Source organism: Aphanomyces astaci (genome assembly GCF_000520075.1).
Source record: "Aphanomyces astaci strain APO3 unplaced genomic scaffold supercont1.103, whole genome shotgun sequence".
Lineage (NCBI taxonomy): Eukaryota > Oomycota > Saprolegniomycetes > Saprolegniales > Verrucalvaceae > Aphanomyces > Aphanomyces astaci.
In genome coordinates, this window is record NW_009798366.1 from 62468 (window position 1) to 83568 (window position 21101).

A 21101-nucleotide genomic window follows, 5' to 3' on the forward strand; every position below is an offset into this window, starting at 1 on the left:
ATGGAATGTCAAACATCGATTAATATTTCAAGTAGTAGTAGCCGACAGGATGCAATCACTTTTCATCATATTTCATAGTATATTCGTTTTCAAAGTGTATGTCGTTAGACGGTGACCATTTCCTTTCGATTCGGGTGCTTTTGCAGCTTGTGGCTCCGCGTCTCAAGGCGTTCTCTGTGCTTTTGGAACTTGTGGCGCACGCTCTTGGACTCTTGAATGTTGCGCGCCTCGGCAATGTTGCCGGTGCGCCGACTCAGAAACTTGTTGGCGTACGACACGCTCAGCGTCGTCGAGTTCATGTCGATGCCCGCCAGCTGGTAGCACAGCAGCAGCCGCTCCTTGGTCTGGGCCAGCACGCTATCACGCGCTTCTTCGGGACGGTGGCGCTGCTTGTAGTAGCGGCGGAGCTCGCGCTGGCCGATTTGCCGGCCGTCGGGGAGCACCATGTTGCCTGTGTCCGAGATGGAGATGGTTTCGAGGCCAGCCAGTTCATCTTCTTCTTCTTCGTCTTCCTCGACGTCTTCCCACTCGTCGTCGTCGCCGTGGGCGGTAGCAGACGTCTGCTTAGCTGCCACCACCCCATCGTACGACGCCGTAAAGTCGTAAAAGTCGTCGAACTCGTGCAAGTCGACGCCCTCTTCGTACGCGAGTTTACAGTGCGATAGGTCGATCATGTGCTTTTGGCAGTCCTGGAACGTTCGGAACGCCTTGCCCTTTCCATTGCAGTACAGGCACACGTGGCCCAGCTTGACCTTTTCCACCAAGTACGTGACGAATCCTTCCAGGTCCTCGAGGTACTCCAAGTCGGGAATGAAGAACCCGTGCGACTTCTGCATGTGCGTGAGGTTGGTCTCGAGCGAGTCGGCTTCGAACGAGCAGAACATGCAGTGCTGGATGTTCAGGTCCACGTCTTCTCCTTCGTCGTCGTCCTCGGTGGTCGCCGCTTCTTCGTCGACAGGTGCATCTTCGACCGCCTTCGCAATCACCTTGGACGTGATGGTCTCGACGTTGTCGGCCTTCTTCACAGCCACCTGATGCTTCTTTGTGGCTTTGTGGTTGTCCACGGCTTTCACGTTCGAGAACGACTTGTTGCAGTTGTGGCACTTGAACGCTTGCAACACCGGTTCCTCCACCTTCTGCGGCGCGCCGTCGGCCTTTCGGGCGAAGAACTGCTCCACCGACACGGGCGGCAACCCCACCACCTTGCGCTTGAGGTTGTACCGATGCCAGTCCAGCTTGAAGTGTTCCTTCTGCAGCTCATACGTCGCGAACTCTTCGCGGCATGCCGTGCACGTCAACATGGTGCTCTCCAACTCCGAATATGTATGGGAGCTTCAACTTCTGTGTTCGCAGCACACTATTTTAATCGTGTCTCAGCCCTGCGTATACAATATCCAAGGTAATTAAAAACAAATCGGTATTTTCGTGGTGTTGTGGAGTCTCAGACAATCCAATCAAAGTGGCCACCAATCAAATGTCTGTTCGGTTTTGATTGGTGGACCAATATTCAAGCAAAATATTGGACAAATATCTCAGTAAAATGTGCCTAAAATATGTCAAATTGTAGCTAAAAATGACATATTATTCGGTGTATTTGGCAAAATAGTTCCAATTTTAGCACAATATCTTGAAATTATCTTCATTCCGCAGAAAATTCTCCAGGAAGTCCTTGAACCACAATTCGCATTCGATCTTTTGCCATAATCAAGAAAGATGATGTGGCGTCAACTTGCGCGAAGCTCAGCGGCGATGGCGCGTCCGTCCAATTCCCGATTCTTCTCTGCGCATGGAGACATTCCACGAGGAGCGTTTGCGAAGGTGACGGATTCCGACATCGCGCACTTTCGAAGCGTGTGCAGCGGCGTGCTCACGGACGCCGACGAGGTCGCGCCGTTCAACTCGGACTGGTTGAACAAGTACCATGGTCATAGTTCCGTGGTGCTGCGACCTAAGACGACTCAGGAAGTGTCGGACATCCTCAAGTACTGCAACGACCGGCGGTTGGCAGTGGTGCCGCAAGGCGGGAACACGGGTCTGGTGGGTGGAAGCGTCCCTGTCCACGACGAAGTGATCCTCTCGACGGGAAACATGAACGTCATTGAGTCCTTCGACGACGTGTCCGGCATTGTCGTTTGTCAAGTACGTCGTCCATCCCTCTCTCTCTCTCCATCGATCGATCGATCCTAAGCACGAGTCTGCAGGCAGGGTGCATCTTGGAAACGCTCGACACCCACGTGGGCAAGTCTGGATACATGATGCCGTTGGACTTGGGCGCCAAGGGAACATGTCAAATCGGCGGGAACGCGTCCACGAACGCCGGCGGGCTCCGCTTGCTTCGATATGGATCGCTTCATGGATCGATTCTCGGCATTGAAGCCGTGTTGGCAGATGGCACCGTACGTTCTCCCCCTTTTTCTTCTTCATCTAATCCTCATGTTTTTGCATTAGATTGTCGACTGCTTGAGCACCATGCGCAAGGACAACACAGGGTACGACTTGAAGCAGCTGTTCATTGGGTCTGAAGGGACGTTGGGGGTCATCACCAAGCTGTCCGTGCTCACACCACCGCGTCCGGCGTCCATCAACGTCGCGCTGGTGGGATGCAACTCGTTCGACGCGGTCCAGAAGACGTATGTGGCGGCGCGGCGGCATCTCGGCGAGATCCTCTCGGCCGTCGAGTTTATGGACAGGGCATCCCTCGACATGGTGCTACGATCTCAGTCTACCCTCGTCGATCCGCTAGAAACCGCCTGTCCTTTCTACGTCCTCCTCGAAACCGCGGGAAGCCGCGCCGACCACGACATGGACAAGTTGGATGCGTACCTGGCGCATGTCCTCGAGAGCGGCGACGTGGTCGACGGCACGGTCGCGCAGGACGCCCATCAAGCGCGCAAGCTGTTTGGCATCCGCGAAGACATTACATTAGCATTGAGCGCGACAGGCTACGTGTACAAGTATGACGTGAGCGTTCCTATGGACGCATACTATACCATAGTCGAAGACACGCGAAACCACTTGAAAGCATTCGACGACGTTCAAGTTGTCGGGTACGGCCACCTCGGCGACGGCAACATGCACTTGAACATCTCGACTCCGACATACAACAGCCAAGTCATGGCCGCCATTGAGCCGTTTGTGTTTGAGTGGACTGGTATATATATATATATATATATCGATTTACATACGAATGATTAGCGGCGCGCCGCGGAAGCATCAGCGCCGAACATGGCATTGGCACGCACAAGCCGGCGTTTCTGCACTTGTCCAAGGTCAAAAATGCCATCAATATGATGCACCAGATGAAAGCATTGTATGACCCCCGTGGGATTCTCAACCCATACAAGGTATATATATATTCTACACTTGAAGTTTGTATACCGTTCGTCATATATATATATATGTATGTACGATATATATATAGGTACTACTGAACGTACACCATACATATATATTCTACACTTGAAGTTTGTATACCGTTCGTCATATATGTATATTCTATAGGTACTACCGAACGTACACCAAGACTAGTGTCAGGGGACAAAAGAGTTATTCCATTTCTAGTAGTAACGTTAATGGTAAATAATTGACTCGTTAGACCGGTGTCACTTGGTGAATAATGTAAGTTATATATATATATATATATACTGTAGTATATATTTTCACCAGTCTACATTACATCGACTAGTAGTACATACTAGTAGTACTTATTAGTACCCAGGACCGCAACGCATTGTCGGCACACACACATTGCCCGTTTTTCCCGACAATTTGGAATCTAAAGGCACACATACACTAATTTGATGATGGCAATATACAGTATTTCGTCTCAACAACGAGCAGCTATTAATAGTACTTACTACTACTAGCCACGCCTACTATTAATAGCTATGTCTACTACTAGTACGTCGGGACGTCTTGGGCGTGGGCAAAGTCCAGTTTTGAGAACCGGACGGATGCAAAGATGTTTTCCGGCAGTTCGGCGGGCGAGTCGCCTTGGAGGGTGACGTGGAGGTCGACGTCGACCTGCGTGGCGTACCCTCGACACAGCCCCACGACGTTGGCGGCGATGGTACTGGACGGGATGTCCATATCCACCTCGATGTAGTTGCGTCCAGAATGGTACCGCTGGGTGAGTTTCTTGCCGACGAGCGCCGGCTTCTGGGGCACGGTGACCTTGACCAGCCAAGGCGCGGCCACCAGCGCCGGAATGAGCTTAAAGCGGTCATTGCAGAAGGCGGGGGTGTTGGCGTCGATGGCAGCTCGGAACTGGGTCCAAAGCAGCGCAAAAGGACCGTGCCGCGCAATGTCTGTAGCTGACACGAGCCAGTAGCACACGACATGGACGAACGGGGTGCCGGGTACCTAATTACAACGTCATTGAGTACTACATATGCAAAGTAGGTACTACATAGTAGGTAGGTACGTACCTGGAAGTTGAGTACAAACACCGTGTCAGCCGTATGTTCCTGTTGAAAGTACCGCAAAATGCTAATGGGCCTCGCTAAGTCCAACTCTGCGATGTGGTCGATCCGACCAGGTCGAGCGGCCGTCGCCTTCCACACGTCGACGTGGACCAACTTGCCGAAGCTCGGGCCTGTGCGGATCTTGATGCTGTCGTTGAGATACGTTGGCCCGCGCACCAAGACGGCGGCCGCGGACGGATCGCTCCACATGCTCCGCGTCGGCGACCCTATGTCGGTGACGTACTGCGCAAACTTTTCTTCCCAAGTCATGGCTCGACGCAGAAGTGGCAATGCCGACATTTTCGACTCGGGCGCGCGAGATTTCATGTAAGATTCACTCTGTTTACCGCCGCCACTGATGTCGTGCGAAGATTCCAGTGGAAAGTGGTGCACGGTGGACTGGTCGTTCGTGTACGCCAGCGGCGTGGACTTGAAGAGAAGAAGGAGGAACACTTCTAGAGGTAGAAGAAGACCCTCCATCAGCACGATGGTCGCCTCCAACGCCCGTAGAAGGAAGGTGCTGCTGCCGGCCATGAGGATGATGTGCCCGCCGCCTTTGCCAGTATCTTGTGGAGTTGCCTTTTGGCACGATTTGGCGATCAAAAATAGGATTATCCGGATAAGCGTGGAATCCGGAAAACGTGGTGAGTTATCCGAATCAAACGGGCAGTCCGGATAATTAGATCGCATGCTTTCTCGCTCATTCGTGAGATTTCTGGGAAAGGCCGACCGTGATCATGGGTGACGACGAACCGCAATGCCGCTACTGCTTTGGCGACGAGATCGATGGGCCGTTGATTTCTCCATGCAGTTGTGCTGGAGGTAGAGAAGCGTGAAATCCACTCGTCCTGATGATACATGACGTGTAGGGCAGAAGTTTGTGCATCTCGCGTGCTTGCGCCGGTGGCAACGCATGGTCCTTGTGGCGCAACCGACGCACCCTGCGTTTTACACAGACGATAAGCGCCATCACATATGCAACGTCTGTCTTGCGCGGTACTCGTGTCCGCCGCCGTCGCGAGCAGAACTCATGGAATCGTTCACGGGGCCAGAAATCGCGGCATTGATCGACGAAGGTCGACTCATTGCCGCGAGTCCTCAGTTCTCCGACATGTTGGCCGCCGATCGAAACGAAACGGATGCGCGCTTGCGGCGACGTGGGGACGATAGCTACGACTTTTGGTTCCACGGAGTGTACCTCATCACCAGTGTCAAGGAAGACACGGGGGAATTGGAGCTGCCATTGACGTCCAGCGACAAACTCGAGTCCGTGCGTCGCCAACTCACGCGCGACAATGCTTCCAACGAGGTCAGCATCGACGTCCAGGGCACTCGGTTTCTCCTCGCCCCCAAAGGATCGCTGGCGGACGTATCTCCTTCCGACTTGGGGACTGCGCTCGATGCCTTGTGCGCGCCCGCAACGCTCGTGCTCGTCCCAAGCACCCCCCTCTCCTGCGGAGACGACCACGTTGCCGCCGTGTGCATTTCCCGCCTGTTGGCTCCGGCGTCGACCCGCTTGCAACGCGCGGAAGCGGCGGTCGAACGCGCCACCTCGCGCCTTCGTCAGCACTACAGCAACGTCGACGGGGCGTTGGTCGTGCAGCATTATGCCGGCGGCCCATGCGATCAGTATGCGGTGTCGGCCTGTCTAGTCCGGGGGGGTACCGGGTGGACGGTGCTCACAGACCTGGACGAAGCCGTGGCGCTAGCATATCGCCGTCGGGAAAGCACCCGCCATGGCGACGTGAGTTCGGGTCTCGGGGTGCGCCTCTGCGGACTTCAGTCACGTCCGGACCTGAACGGCCTAGTGGGCATGGCGCTTCGCTTCGACGACAAGGCGCAGCGGTGGGAGGTGCGCGTCGCCGGCACCGGCGAAGGCATCAAGCTCAAGCCCATTAACATAACGCTGCTGGAGACCGAGCCGGTGCACTTGTGGGTGTTTTGGGGCGACGCGCAGTGGACCCGCGCGCAGCTGTTGGGGGAGATCGCGCGCGGTAGTTGGGGGCTGTGTCGCGCAGACATTGAGGACCTCCTCGTACCCGTGGGCGAACGATGGAACCAGCTTAAAGCGAGCAACCGACTGGCGTTTGCCCCCGTGTCGGAAATGAGCGAAGATTACATCCGCCACGCCACGGAAGAGATGCAACATGCGCGTGTGAATGCGCTCGCGGTGATCGAAGCGACGCGTGAAGGCGGGTCAGCCGACGACCAATGAAGATAAAGCCATCCCCCTACCTATATTGTTGGGTTGCTAGTATATATCTATATATCTATATACATCCTACTTATTCCTAATCCAATGGATTGCATATTCGATATAGTGTCAAGTCCGTTCAATTTGGCCAACATTAGAGAATATGTCGTATTTGCCCCAATCATATCGACCCAATCATCGATTCGTATACCGTAGTTTAGCCCACACTGCGTTTAGCCCACTCTTGTAGTAGTAAACGTTATAGTACCAGGAAATAATCTAACTATATAGTTTGGCCCAGTCGTCCAACGTTAACAGTGTAAAGGCCAATAATATATCATTGCTGCCAGAATGGAATATATATATATATCTACCATGTCCAGAAGCAACTACTTCAAAGTACTTGAAGTGGATGTTAGAGCTTCCACGCTGTGAGTGCGACCGCTCGTTCGGCCCATATGTGGTCACTCAAGAGTGTCGAGGGCGGAACGTCCACGGCCACTTCAAACAGCATCACGAGACGCTGCGCGTTCAAGTACACGGGCAGTTTGCGCAACGTCGGAACGTCGTCAAGAGCTACGCGCCAGCTCAAGTAGAGCGTGTCTAGGGGCGACTCGAGGGCGTCTGTGGCGGCAAACCCGCCGCTTTGCGTCCACTGGATGCCCTGGATATGGAACCCCGACACGTTAAACCCGCCGCCGCTATCGTGGTTGGCCTCGTTGTGAACCGACGCCACGAGCTCCAACTCGTCCAGCGCGCAGTGCAAATCGAGCGAAACGACTTGGCGGGTAGCCGTGATGAATGCTTCGGGTGCAAACAGCCCGCCGATCCATATACGTTGGGACAGTACGTCAGCCAACGGCAGCGACATCAAGTGGCCGAGCTGGGCCACGCGCTTGGAAAAGTCGGCGAGCCATTCGTGCAGCGAAATGTGGGGGGGAATGGCGTACGAGGTCCGCCAGTCGGACGGAAGCTGGTCCTGATGCAGCGAGCGCATGGCATCGCGCACGGCGCTCGTGGGTTTCAACGCGTTGCTGCACACGCCGTCAATGTACTCGAGCAGCGACGTGACGTTGGCCAGCAACTTGTTGGCCAACTCGACTTCTCGATGCAAGCAACGGTACACGGGGTTGGCAAACGCAGCGTCGTCGTCGGTCTTGACGAGAATGGCAGACGACCGAGGCAACTGGGCGAGCCATGTCGTTACTTTGCGATGCAGCGCCTGGATCCACGCCGCCGCCGCGCCCCCCCCGGCAAACAACGTCGTCGTCTCATCTCCATTCTCGTCGATATCATCTGCGACACTGTCGAGTCCATCTTGCAGCAGCTGCAAATGGCGCAGGGTGCGGTGGCCTTGGTTGATCACGAGCATGGTTTCCACAGAGGACGGTAGACCCAGCCACGATGGCGGGTTCGAGTTGGGGAGACTCGCAATCCAGTCGGTAAACTGTTCCTTGGTCTTCCCCGACGGGATCACAACACCATCGTCAGCATCTTGGTTGGACGAGGATGGATGGACGAGGGGGTAGTTGGTCTCGTACGTATGTGCATTGAATACGTTGTCCAGCAACGTGTCCATGAGTTGCTGGTCGTACGAGTTGTCTACGCGGCCGCCATACAGCGACTCTTTCAAGATCACTTTGATGGCAGTCCATGGGATCGCGTCGGGCGAAATGTGCGCGCGACGGTCGCCGCCGACGCTGTCGACCCAGTAATCCACCACGTCACACGCACCTTTAAAATCACTCTGCGAAAACTCGTACGCTTTGGACCAGCCAATCGGAACGTATCGCAGACGCTCTTGAACGATCGCATGAAACCACGCGAGGACGAGGAAGAGGCGGCCGCGCTCGGTGGGGCTCTGGTTGATGCGGTCGGCGGGGACGTCTTCGAGTGACCGCTGCATGCTGGCTTTGACGCCACTGGGTGGTTCAAACACAAACACGTCGCACAAACGCACCAAGTTGACGGGCAGATGGGGGTGGATTTCGCTGGTCAGAAACAGCCGAAAATCCTTGTGTGCCGACTCGCGGACGCTGTAGAGCTTCTTTTCCACGGTAACCAGCCACGACGGGCACAGATGGACGTTGCGGAGCAGTAGCCAATGGCCGTGCTTGATGGCGGTATTCAGCGCCTTGTCGGCGGCGTCAAAGCCCTCGGCCGACCCCATCGCCACCGACGACAGCTTCTTGTGCAGCGCATCCGCGAGCTCATCGACGCGACCGCTCGCGTCAAAGCCAGACGTCGAGCACAGCAAGATGCCCCGGGAGCTATCGGTTTCTTGCTCCACTTGGATGCGGAACTCGACATCGCCGCGCCATGGGAATGATGGGTCGTTGAAGACATGGTAAATGTACTTTTCCGCGGCAAACGGCAGCCGGTCGGGGCGGGTCGTCGACACGAGGCAGAGGTCTCGGAACGCGGACTTGGCGTCGCCCCAGAGTGCCGCGGGCACGTGAAGTTCGGGCGCAGCGTGGGTCAAGAATGCTTCCCATTCAGGTTGGTTCAACTCGACATGGGCCGCCAACGCCGCGGCAAACGGCGACGACGGGGACGCGAGGCGCGCCAGTCGATCCGCCGTGTCGGTCGGAATGGCCAGCGCCGGCAACGTTGTGGTCGGGGCGAGCATCGACCGGTGATAGAACACGTCCATCTCGGCTTCAGACGGCAACCCGTCGTACAATTCCACGTAAATGTGCGCCAAGCGTAGCCCAAACATGAGCTTATCTTGCTGGAGCATCCCCTTGGACACGCGGCGGGCAATATGGGTAAACAGGCGATGCGCTATATCGTCGAGGCGGGGCTTGGTCGTGGTCGTTTGAGTCGCCCGCAGCACGTCGGTCAAAATACCGAGGAAGTACGGGAGCGAGTACTGGTACAAAAAGTGAACTTGGCCGAGGGTTTCCAGCGTAAAGAAGAGCTGCGTGCAGGCCCGAGCGAGCGGCTGAAAGCGCGCCGTGGCCTGCTCGATCGTGTCCATGATCACTTGCGTGTCGTGGACGTGCTGGGAGATGTCGGCGCTCTCGGCTTTCATGGTTTCCAGCGCTACAATCACGCGGTCGTCGTCTAGGATGTTGCCCTGGACGCCGTTGATCTGGTGCAAGAGGGCGTCTTCGAGGTCGCGGAGCTTGGCAAAGTACTCGCCTTGGAGCTTGAGCAGCGACGACCGCTTGGCGTCGACGTCTGGCTCTTCGCTCTTGAGCAATAACGCCAAGCTTTGGCTCTCGAGGGAGCTCGGGGTCACGGTAAAGTTGACAAATGTCACGCGCGAGCAAATGTCAGGCGAGAACCGGCATGACGGGTCCCGCGTGAGCAGAAACAGCCGAAACTCGGGCGAGTAGTCGATCTCTTCCCCCGCCAGCCGGATCAGTACGCGGCCGCCCGTCTTGTACAGCTCCCGGTTGAGCACGGGGTTCAAGATCGGGTCGATCGTGTCGACGTCGTGCACCAGCAGCGCCGTGCCAAACCGGATCGCGCTGCCCAAGATCTTCATAAAAGACGAGTCGAGGAACGAAGTCTGCGTGATTGTCGACGACTGGTGGCTAAAGTAGTTGACCATGAACCGCGCTGCTTGGCCGGACGGGTCGATGATGAGCGGAAACCGGTGGAATCGCGTCAGGATGATCGCGTTTTCGACGCACAGCGAGTCGGATGGGAGGTCCGCGGCGGTCCACGCGAGGCGCTGCGACGGCGGCGATAGGTACTCGATAAAGCTGAGTCCGGGGGTGCTTGGGATGTGCATCGTGTGCAGGATATCGCGCCAATCCTGGACCAAAAGCTGGCGCTGTTGGTGGTCCAGAAACCCCAAGTACGTGAGGAACCCCGCGCTCACGAGCGTGTCTCCCACCAGCGTTTCCATCTGCGATTCAAACTGCTTGGACCCATTTTCCCAGCGTTCGCGCTCCACGACCAAGTTGCTCAGCAACGACACGGATCGCTCCACTTTTTTCTTGACCGACGCCATGTCAGCGCTGATGACTTGGGCTTGGCTAATGAGCGCCGCATATTCTTGCTTGTAGTTTTGAATGCGCTGCTCCAGCAGTTGAATCGTCGCGGTCGCCTCCTGCAACTCGACGCGCAATCCCGCGCTCTGGTCCTCCAACGTCCTCACTTCATGCCGCAGCGGTTGAATCTTGTGCAAAATCTCCGTGTAATTGAGCTGGGACACGACCCACTTGAACAGCGGACCGCATGCTTTCGACGCGCGCTGGACCTTTTCATAATCAAATTCGTCGCCTTTGCTCATGTAGTCCTTTTGAATCGTCTGGCGCTGCTTGGCCGTGAGCTTGTCCGAGTCAAAGTGCACCACCGATGCAATAAAGTCATCTTTGCGGATAAACTTGCGCAAGTCGGTCCAGTCCAAGCTGCTTTCGCCCAACATGATGGCCACGGCTTCCAACGTTAGGCGCACGGCGTTCGGGGGACGCGCGAGCGCGCGAAGTTCGTCCAGCTGCGCCTTCCGGATCGAATTCACACTCGACTGCGCCTCCAGCAGCGCCGGCTCGGCCTCGCTCAGATCCTTCTCCACTACGAGCTTCCGCTTGCTGATTTCGTCGTCCTGGAGGGCTAAATCGGCGGCCAGGACCTCCGTGTTCTTCTTCTTGAGCTGCGCTTCGTTCTGCTCGACGACCATGAGCTGCAGCTTTTCGTTCGCTTGGGCGTCCTTTTCACGCAGTTCGCGGTCTTTGGCACTGAGTTGGAGCTGCAGATCCGCCACTTGGTTGTGCGTGGCAACCAACTTGTCCACTCCCACGTTCAAGTGCAGCTGCTGGTCCTCCAACTGGGCGCGCTTGGTCCCGTACAGTGTCACAAAGTGCCGGATAAACTCGAGGTAGTCGCGGGGTGAGATGTGGTTGTGCTTGGCGTGGCGCTTGGCCAGTCGTTGCATCGTGTGCAGCACCGCGTGGTGAAACTGCACGACACTGGCGACGATCGCCTTGTGAAAGGCCGACCCGCCAATCGCCGCCCATCCTTCGCCCATGTCGTCCATGTCGTACGTCTGTTCCTGGTGGCCCAGATCCAATGCTGTCGTAAACTCGTGCGCAACTTGGGCAAGCGCGTGATCGGACCACGTGCCAAACCAGTCGACAACACATCGATTAAACAGCGCGGGGCTCGTCTTGGATCGGCTTTGAAAGTCGCCACTCGCGGGGTTCATCGTAAACACAACGTGGAGGTTGCGCTGCACTTGGCTCGTAAAGTACTTGAACAAGTCGTCGTCGTCTGTGCTGTCCACCGACGTGATGTTGTCGCGGCGGACAGCTTCGCGGCACGCGTGCATGAGTGCCACATGCTCTTCGTCTTCAAACAGTCCCGGGACTTCGCCCGACGCCAGCAGCGCGTTCATCCGCTCCAGGAACGCCGCGTCCAGCGCATTCGACTCGTCAAATATAAAGCAGATCCTTTCTCCGTCGCACCCGCATCGCTTGAGCACGATGCGCAAGTCGTCGTCAAAGTTGGCCAATGTGTAGTGGGTCGTGAGCTTGATCTGAAACACACTCATGCCGTTCATCCAGCTCACAAATCTCGACAGCACCGTCTTCCCGGCGCCGCTTTCGCCCACGAGCAGCAAATGACCCAGCGGTTGCCGCAGGACGCGGTCGATGCGCAGCACGTGGTCAATCACCGAGTCAAACACGACTAGCGGCACGTTTAGCTCTTCTTCGTAAAACACACGCAGCCGCGCTTCAATGTGTTTGCGGAGGTCGTGGGTCGTCGCTTGGGCATAAAACTTGCTCAGCCACGTCGTAAACAAGATGGGATGATGATCCTTCTCGAGTAGCGCCATACTAGCCGATGCGCCGGCAAAGTGGTGGCAGAGGACATCCTTGGACGTCTGAGCGCACCACGCTTGGTCTGCTGGAGTCACGAGTCGGTCCATGAACAAGCGCAGGCTTTCGTGAAACACGAGCTTGACCAGCGTGCTAATGTCCATCTCAAACTCGAGCGGCTCGATCGCTTCGTAAAGCGCGCGCGTCCACCTTGAGAGCTCGCGGGGGCTGTAGATATAGTGCGGCTGCGCTTCGGCCGTGAACTGGGTCTGGTTTCGCATGTACACTTCAACCATGGCATCGGTTAACGGTTGGTGGTACGCCTTGAGCGACGGCGTGAGCTTGAGCAGTGCGCGGTTGAACGTGCCGTAGATCTGCTTGAGCGACGAGTACGCTGGAAAGTCGACAAATAGCACTGGCGCGTGCCGGAGAAAGCGCGACGACAGCGGGACGCGCCCCGGGTCGGTGGGTGGGTTGCACGCGCCCACAAACTGGATGCGCTCGAGGTGTACCCATAGCTTATCCTTCCAGAACCCACCCTGCTCAACCAGTTGCCGTAGAAACGTGATAACGCGCTGAGTGCCGTACTTGTCGGCCTGGGGGAGGTTGATTTCGTCGCAAAAGACCACGAGCCACTTGCCGGGGGTGTGCGGGGCCAGCACGGTGCCCTGAGGCGTCTTCTTGTACACGCAGTACTGGCCAAACGTCTTCAGGATCAGGTCGGGGGTCGTGCCCGACGAAAAGTTCAGACTCGCGAGCTCAAACTCGGGCAACGAGTTGAGTGTGGACGTGAGTGTCATGGTCTTGCCGCTGCCGGGGGGGCCGCACAAGATGAGCGGGCGGTGCTGGTGCAGCCACCCTCGGAGCACTTCGACATGGCGGATCGTGTCGACGGTGGCTACGACCACGTCCGTGGAGAGGACGCGGTGGCTGTCGAGGTCGATTGTCGGCACCGAGTAGCTCCACAGCTTCCACTCTCCGTCTTTCACTTGGACTTCAAAGTCGAGCAAAGTAGTGTCTGTTGGTAGCGTCGGTAGCGGGATCGTTGTGTTGATACTAGTGAGAAACTGGGCCAGTTTCACGCGATTCGGGTTATCCAGCGACCCGCCAAAGCCCCACAAGATGGAAAACACGAGCCATTTCAACGCAAATGCTTGCAGATGGGGCCCAGACATGCTAAAGTCCGTGTGCACTTCGGTGTACTCGGCAATGTGCACCAATCCCTTGGACACGAGCGAAAACATGGACACGAGTAACCGGAGCCGGTCCACTTGCATAATGTGCGGCAGGCTCAGGGCAAAATCGAGGCAGGTTGTGACCAGCCCCGATGACGATGATAGTACCCCCCGCACCAAGTCCAAGTACGTGGCTTGCGCAGCCTGAAACGTGGCCCACTCGTCGTCTTGCATAGAGTAAAACGACCGAAGGGAGGTATCCCGCGCGATTTTGCCGACTAAATGGTCAATCAAGTGGCAAGTCTCGACTGTATCGTGTGCGAACCAGACCATTCCGCATCGACTGACGGTTGCAAGCGTGGCATACTGGAGTGTTTCAGTCTCCATGATAATCCACACATTGGGCGGAATCTCGAGCCGTTCGCCGGATGGTAGCGTGAGAAGCCTATTGTCGTCCAGCACCGAGTTCAAGTTCTCGGCCCATTCCGGGTCCACGTCTCCGTCAAACACGATCCAGTGCCGCTTGTCGCTCTCCCCGCGCACGTTGTTTAGCACCTGGCGCAGCACATGCGTGAAGATTCCGTCACTCCACTCAAGTGTCGTGTTGTCGAGGGTGCCATATAGATGGTCCTTGGAGATCGCCTTGGGGTCGATCACGTACGCGTCGCCCTTTTTGCCGTCCACGAGCTCGAGGGCGTCGAGGAGGACTGTCCATGCACTGGTTTTGCCCATTCCGGTTTGTCCCACGAGCATCACGCCGTGCCGAAGCTGCATCACTTGGTACAGTTGCAGCGCCTTTTCCACCCACTTGTCATGTGGGACAAACTGGCGACGCGTCGCCACCTCGACGATCTTGGCTCGCAGCGCCGGTTCATTCACTGGGTGCAAATCCGTGCCCGGGAACACGCCTCGCAGCAGCGTTTCAAAGATAGACACGTCCGACGCCACCAGTTTGGGCACAACCGTGTCGCAGATGGACCGGATCAGCGCCTCGGCTTCGATCGTCGTCAATGACGTCGATGTGGCCGCCGCCGTGAGGGTGCGCTTGACATGTCCGGCGCTGACCAGCACGCTCTTGAGTGCGCGGAGGCCAAAGTCGTAGTGTGGTTGCTTGGATAGCTGATCATGGCACAAGTTGAACAAGAGCACGACTTTGGTGGCCATAAACTCGGCCGTGGTGATACCCTGGGCGAAGAGCATCACTTGTGCAATGAGTTCTCGGTCGGGGGCGACCATGGCGATGCTCCGGAACAGCTGCTTGAGGTTGTCGGGGAGGTTGGATCGGCCAGCGTACCCTGGGTTCATGGTCACAAAGATGCCCACGTCTGGATGCAACAGCACCGACTTGCCCACGAGTTCGATCCGAGTTGTTTTCGCCCCGTCTGTATGTTGCTTCTTCTGAGTCGACAGCCCAGCTTGAATCGTCAGAATCTGCTGCGATACAGCCGACAACACTCGCTCTTCGAGTCGGTTGAACTCGTCAAAGCAGCCCCAAGCGCCGACTTGGCACAGCCCGACAAAGATCCGCCCCATCGCTTGAAAGTCAAAGTTCTCGTCGCAGTTGAACACGAGCACAAACCGGCCGAGTGTCATGCCCAGAGCCTTGACGCTCTCGGTCTTGCCAGTTCCGGCCGGGCCAAACGGGTTGCCGCCCATGCCAAAGTGCAGTGCTTGGGTTAGCGTTAGGTAGCAGCGCTCGGTTAGGGGGGTATGTACCAGTCGCTCGCCCACGCCCAAGTACTCGAATCCGTACGAGAACTGCGCGTTGGCCACGCAAATGCGCAGCTTTTGCACCGGATCCACTTGGTCAGGGTACATGTAGTGGCGCATATGGTACAGCCATTGAAAATCGTGTGGCCCTGACAGCGTGGGGGCTTTTGAGAGGCGGCGGCTCACGTCGCGCTGGTGGACCAACTCGGTGATGACCTGCTCGTACTTTTTCCGGGTCTCGTGGGGCAAATCGAACAGCACCTTTTCGCTCAAAATGTGAAGTCCTCGCTCGACGTGGGCCGTGACGCCAGAAAAGTCGGACGAGTTGGCTTTGAGCACTGATTCCATCTGCACCGTCCACTGGATTTGCGTCGCGAGCAGTACAATCTGCGCCGGAAACAGCTCGATCCAGTCAATGTAGTTGACGCCGGCGTCGGCCATCTGCGCCACGGCGTCCTCCAACAGCGCCGCCAATGTCGTGCGCATTTGGGCTTCGACTAGCGCCAGCCACACGTTGATGCGCGCGTCATGCGCGTGGGGGTCGACGGGGTCGCGGAGCCGCACGAGTTCTCCTTCCCTGGACACGAGTCCAGTGATCAAGTTGGGGTTGGCCACATCCGACATGTCGAACGACGCAATCCCGGCAAACATTTTGCTCAGGTGGCGCTGGATCTGCTTGGGTTCTTTGCTGTTGCCGATCATTTCCAGCAGATCTTCGTCCCCAACAAAGTAAAAGCGGGGGAAAGCCGCGCGCTGGCGCTCCAAGTAGTCGCCGAGAGCGCGCTGGATGCTGCCCATCATGTCTTGCTGGCGTTCGAGGGACTGGTACAGGTTGGGGATGCCAGCAACGTCCAAAATGAGCGGTTTATGGCTCACGCGCTTCATCGTCGACACGAATTCATTGTCCACGCTCTGGAATCGCGTGTACTCCTTGGGCAGTTGCTGCTTGATGTCGGCCGACCCAAAGAAGATGCCTTCGAGGTACACCCACCGCCGCTGGACGTCGATCCAGTAGTCGAATATAGACTGTACTTTGGTCAGTCGGTCTTCCCAGCTCTCGGCTTGTTCGGCAAACACTCTGTAATATGGACTCTGCTTCATGCTTTGCAAACTGTTCAAGTGCTCGTCCAGCTTTGCAAACATGTCATCCCATCCCTTGATGATTCGGCACCGATTCTGGTAGTTGACCAAATCCAATGCAAACGTCGTCCAGTGCTCCGACACTTGCCGCACAAACTCATCCAGCGCCATCTCGCCTTGCGCGGTCCGGATGATGTCCTTGACCGATGCATCGTGCACTGTCAGTAGCTTGGCGTCCCACAGGTGGCGCAAACTGAGCTCCGTGAACGACGATGTCACCTGCAGCAGCCGCAAAATCTGCTTCCAGTGCCGTTCGCGGATCGAGTCCGACTTCAACTCGCCCAGCAACGGGTTCATCGCCTTGTACGCTTGCACTGTAGCCATAAAGAACTCGAACGCTTCGTACTGCTGCATGCGCGCCGGGAACGCTTTGAGCATGTCCAGCACATCGTCCAAGTGTTTGCGCAGCTTTCGCGGCTGGATGGCGCTCCATAGCGTGTCCTTTAGCTCGTCCAGTCGGGCAGATACGGCCGCGAGCTGCTCCCACACTTCGCGCAGCCCCGTCAACTCGTCCATCGTGCGCTGCAAACCAGTCTTGTCGTCGGTCATCATGTTGTCGTCATGTTGCCGACCACCCACGAGGTTGAGCGCTCGGCGCGCGGCGTCCATCTGCTGGCTTTCGTGGGCGAGCAACGCCAGTCGAGAGTCAAACACCACAAGGCGTTCTAGAGCCACTTTCGGAGCCACGACGCCCCCTTGGAGCGGCTTGGATGCGTCCCAGTCGGCGATCGTCGCGTGGATCTTGGCCACGAGACTCGCGTGTTCGTCGATGATCTTGGCCTGCAGCTGCGGCAGCTGGCTCTCCATCGCGTCCGTCTTGCGCTGGAGCAGCTGCAAGAACGCCGCCCACTCACCTTGGACGTTGCCCAGCTCGGGCCACGTCGACGGGAACTTGAACCGCTGCCGTTTCAGCACCTTTTCGCCGCTACTGAACGCGTCCATCTGGTGCTGCCACGTCACCGCGTGCGCGCGCAGGTCTTGCACCATGGTCACGGTCGCAACGACGTGGGACGTGGCCGCCTCGAGGGTATGCTGCTCCAACGTCGTGCGCTTCGTCGACACTTGGGCGTAGAACGCGGCAATGTGCGCGCTCAGCATATCGCCAAAGAACGTCAAAAACTCCGTGTGCCATAGGTCGTACTTGACGTTCACTTGGGCTTGGACTTGGTGAAAGTGGACGCTCATGGGGCCAAAGCACTTGGTGGTCGCCACCGAGTCGAACATCGTGCGTTCGCGCTTGATCTCCACGACCAGTTGCTCCCACTTGGCAAGGTCTTGGTCGCCCACGCTTGCAATCACCCGCTGCGCGTCCATATCCCACAGCGCTTGGTACTGCAGCCACGTATGCACGTACTGGTCCATCAAGTGCAGCTTGTGCAGCAGCGTTTCATATGCCTCGAGTAACAACCCCCGCGGTAGCAACGCCAACACGTCTTGGAAGCACTGATCTTTGCGTTTTTGCCGGCGGCGGACGGGCGAAGATGATGCGCTGGCCGCTGCTGGCTTGTTGAATGCGTCGTACGTTGCGCTGTTGATCTTGTCCAAAGTGCACACGGCTGCGACCATTCGCTCCAGCTGCGCGAGCCATTGCGACCGCGCTTGGTCCACGGATGGTTGTAGCACGAGCTGTTGGTTCTGCAGCAGCACTTGGTGGGCTGTGACAACGTTATTAAAGTGGTCGTGGTCCACGGGATGACTGTCGGTGGTGAACGCGTACACCCAGTGTCGCAGCTCGCGCTCGAGTCGCTCGGCCAAGACCGTGCCGATCGTGTGGTTGAGCTGCTTGACAAACACGGGCAGGTTCGAGTACCCTGCCAGGTTGAGCTCGTCCACGGTGGCCTGGATGCGTTCCAGCGACGCTTGAAGCGACGGGTCGCCTCCTGTGCGGCGCATGGCATCGACGTGGGATTCAATCTCGAGCTGCTTGCGGCCCAACTCGTCCACCTTGTCGCAGAGCAATTCGACCTTGGTCGCTAAATCCAGCGCGTACTCGGCCAAGTGATCGGCGTGCCATCGAATCTCATTGTCCTTGGTAAATGTCTTGGCGATCGTCGTGCGTACTTGGCGTACAAACGACGCACAGAGTGTTTCGAATGCCGGTTTGATGCGTTTGCAAACACTCGCGTACGCTTTCAAGCTTGCGTCTAGCGACATGGCGTGGGGGTATTTGTCCTTGGCGTCTTCTGCGATCATCTTGAGTGTAAACGGCACGCGGTACCCGAGCCATTCCAGGTTGCGAACTTCTTTGAACAAGGTTACAATCTGGTGGTTGAACGCTACGCTCAGATCTCGGTCGACTCCGTCGTCGTGTTCTAAAGTGGCTGGCAAAGGTTGCTGGTGCTGTTTCGACACGATATTCAGCACGATGTTGCGCACATCAAACGTAGGCACAGATACAAGCTCTTGGACCCAGTGGTCAAAGATCACCTGTGCGTCCAACTTGGTCAGGAACGCGTCCGACACTTGCTTGAGCGCTTTGCCTTCGACGTGCTGCTCCCATCCTTTGCCCAGCACGCTTTCAACACGAGACAAAAGCATGTGCAGCTTGCGCTCGATCTGCTTGCTCCACATGACGGCGCCAGCGATGGGCGGGATATCGCGCAGTTTACTCATCCGCGACGCCTCCGAGTACGTGTAATGCGCGCGAAACTTGGCTTGGAGGTCGGTCACGTCTTCCTTGACGTTTTCAATCAATCGCATCTGAAACTGCTGCACGGCTTGGCGGATCCGGGGCCGGAAAAACAGAGGGTTGTACTTGGAGAAGACGCGGAACATGTCGTCTGCCGTGGACGTGCTGTGGAGCCGCGAGGTGAGGCTGTGGATGATGCTGCCTTCGACCCGGTCGATGCATAAATCATATGTCTTGCGCGCCTGCTTCCATGCATCCGACCCGTCCACGCTCACATCAAACACGTCCACGGACGACGTGCACTGCATGTACGCGCCGTGGATGTCGCCGAGCATGTCTTCCGAGGTCGCCGCATCTGGTGTCTTGGCCAAAACGCGGTGGATCACCACGCGCAGCCGGTCGTGCTGTTGTCGGAACTCGTGGAGGTCCTTCATGCGCTCTTCGATGGCCAAATGGTCGAGCTGCATCTCGGCAAGCGACCGCACCTTGTCGGTGGCGGCCGTGCCGCGCCGCTTGCTCAAGTCTTTGACCAGTTCGTGGAATGCGTGGTGCTGGCGGTGCCACGTCAGAAACAGGTCGTGGCAGTGCGTGGCGATCGCGTCAAACTGGTCAAAGGCGATCTGGAACAAGTTGGTCGTGCGCAGAACCGTCGAGAGCTGGACGCTGACGTCGGTGGACACGAGCTCCACGAGCGATAGCACGCGACTCAGCTTGTACTCGTCTGCGAGCCGCACCTTTTTCAGCTGCGCGTACACGGCGTTGATGCCCACGGTGATCTGGGGGATATCCGTGGCCGACAGAATCGCGTGCAAACTGAAGTCCTTCATCAAGTTCATGACGCTGGCCACGGTCTTGAGCGCGCCGCCGAGGCCGTGGTCCGCGGCAAACGTTACCGTGACCAGGTACCGCTTGGCTTGCTTGAGGATTGCAAGCGTGATTTCCACCTCGGCCGACGTCAACTTCGTCTGGGTCGCTAAAAGCGCGCGGTGCAAATCGCACCAAAAGTTGACTTCTTGCGTCGCCGACGTCGCCACGGGCTCGTGTACCAACGTCGTGACCTTTTGGATCTCCTTGATCCACCGATTCACCCCCGCCTGGATCTCGTTGAGAAACCCCGTGTCGTTCAAACGGTCCGTGAACCCCAGTGCGTCCACGTCGATGCTCCCCGTTTGCTTGGAGTTGCGCCACGCGTCCGCAGCGACCTGGATGTCGGGGTGGATCTTCAGGTCCACGTCCGGGATTTCGACGTTGTTCTGGAACTGCACCATCGCCACCTCCAATTCCTTCAATCGTTTTCGGATCAGTGGCATGCGCTTGTTTTGGCTCGACATGCCGGTGTCGTCTTCGTGACCTTCTTGCGCCTGCAAGAGCGGGGCAAACGAGTGCTGCACGAACGTCACCAACGTCCCAATGTCCTCCGTGCCCAGCGTCACCAGCTGGAGCTGCGAGTTCAGCGGCGCCCCCTGCGTGAGTTTTTCGCGCGTTTTCAATGTCTTGATGAGACAAAACGTCGGCACTTTCTGCCGCTTCGCCTTCGGCTTGTCTTTCTCACCGCTTTCGAGGGACAGCTTCACGCCGTCCCCGCTGTCGCGCCGCAATACACGCAGCACACGCAAGTGCGACTCTTGGATGAATTGTCGCAATACATCTACTTCCAACCCCAACGCTTCCGCCTCGACCGCGTAAAAGTCGCCGTCGTCCCCTGTCAACCGCGTGGACTTGCCGATCTGCAGGAAGGAGCAACTGATGTCCAGAACCAGCTGGGCAAGAGATGATACTTCCATCTCCCTCTCCGCAGCTTCTACCTTGGGCTCTTCCATCTTGATGTACCCCGTCTGTCTATCTTCCCCGCCTCTCTTTCAGGAAATGACGACACCAGATCTAATTTCGAGTAAATCATCCGGATAAGAAAGGACACGAATATCAAAAGAACATGCAGTCCTTTTTTTATTTGTTTTTTAAACCATTGTATACTCCAGGAGTACGATGCAAATACTTTAGTATATTTTATTTTAAATA

General features: G+C 56.9%; 5 protein-coding genes across 5 annotated transcripts; 2 read left to right on the top strand and 3 right to left on the bottom strand.

The window, feature by feature from the left end:
• Position 1: 1 nt before the first annotated feature.
• Positions 2–1399, bottom strand: H257_17308 (hypothetical protein). Its single transcript, XM_009846043.1, has one exon. It carries the CDS (start codon positions 1299–1301, stop codon positions 105–107), a length of 1197 nt encoding a protein of 398 aa, XP_009844345.1. The 5' UTR covers positions 1302–1399; the 3' UTR covers positions 2–104.
• A 294-nt stretch (positions 1400–1693) lies between these two features.
• H257_17309 (hypothetical protein) lies at positions 1694–3614 on the top strand. Its single transcript, XM_009846044.1, has 5 exons — positions 1694–2139; positions 2202–2396; positions 2449–3151; positions 3196–3344; positions 3502–3614. Exons 1-5 carry the CDS (start codon positions 1714–1716, stop codon positions 3526–3528), a joined length of 1500 nt encoding a protein of 499 aa, XP_009844346.1. The 5' UTR covers positions 1694–1713; the 3' UTR covers positions 3529–3614.
• A 187-nt stretch (positions 3615–3801) lies between these two features.
• On the bottom strand, positions 3802–5069 carry H257_17310 (hypothetical protein). The gene is made up of 2 exons (XM_009846045.1): positions 4428–5069; positions 3802–4362 (listed from the first exon to the last, which is right to left on the bottom strand). Exons 1-2 carry the CDS (start codon positions 4995–4997, stop codon positions 3898–3900), a joined length of 1035 nt encoding a protein of 344 aa, XP_009844347.1. The 5' UTR covers positions 4998–5069; the 3' UTR covers positions 3802–3897.
• A 105-nt stretch (positions 5070–5174) lies between these two features.
• H257_17311 (hypothetical protein) lies at positions 5175–6781 on the top strand. Its single transcript, XM_009846046.1, has 2 exons — positions 5175–5285; positions 5333–6781. Exons 1-2 carry the CDS (start codon positions 5201–5203, stop codon positions 6676–6678), a joined length of 1431 nt encoding a protein of 476 aa, XP_009844348.1. The 5' UTR covers positions 5175–5200; the 3' UTR covers positions 6679–6781.
• A 125-nt stretch (positions 6782–6906) lies between these two features.
• On the bottom strand, positions 6907–20934 carry H257_17312 (hypothetical protein). The gene has a single exon (XM_009846047.1). The coding sequence runs from the start codon at positions 20900–20902 to the stop codon at positions 7073–7075; it is 13830 nt and encodes a 4609-aa protein (XP_009844349.1). The 5' UTR covers positions 20903–20934; the 3' UTR covers positions 6907–7072.
• Positions 20935–21101: the final 167 nt, after the last annotated feature.

What these genes read in the sequence shown, in the direction of transcription:
- H257_17312 (XM_009846047.1), bottom strand. Translation starts at nt 20,902, where the DNA reads ATGGAAGAGCCCAAGGTAGAAGCTGCGGAGAGGGAGATGGAAGTATCA.
- H257_17309 (XM_009846044.1), top strand. Translation starts at nt 1,714, where the DNA reads ATGATGTGGCGTCAACTTGCGCGAAGCTCAGCGGCGATGGCGCGTCCG. An exon ending in CCGTGTTGGCAGATGGCACC is followed by an intron (nt 2,397 to 2,448) that starts GTACGTTCTCCC and finishes TTTTTGCATTAG; the next exon opens with ATTGTCGACTGCTTGAGCAC. An exon ending in GTTTGTGTTTGAGTGGACTG is followed by an intron (nt 3,152 to 3,195) that starts GTATATATATAT and finishes ACGAATGATTAG; the next exon opens with CGGCGCGCCGCGGAAGCATC.
- H257_17310 (XM_009846045.1), bottom strand. Translation starts at nt 4,997, where the DNA reads ATGGCCGGCAGCAGCACCTTCCTTCTACGGGCGTTGGAGGCGACCATC. An exon ending in TGTTTGTACTCAACTTCCAG is followed by an intron (nt 4,363 to 4,427) that starts GTACGTACCTAC and finishes CGTTGTAATTAG; the next exon opens with GTACCCGGCACCCCGTTCGT.
- H257_17308 (XM_009846043.1), bottom strand. Translation starts at nt 1,301, where the DNA reads ATGTTGACGTGCACGGCATGCCGCGAAGAGTTCGCGACGTATGAGCTG.
- H257_17311 (XM_009846046.1), top strand. Translation starts at nt 5,201, where the DNA reads ATGGGTGACGACGAACCGCAATGCCGCTACTGCTTTGGCGACGAGATC. An exon ending in TCCATGCAGTTGTGCTGGAG is followed by an intron (nt 5,286 to 5,332) that starts GTAGAGAAGCGT and finishes CATGACGTGTAG; the next exon opens with GGCAGAAGTTTGTGCATCTC.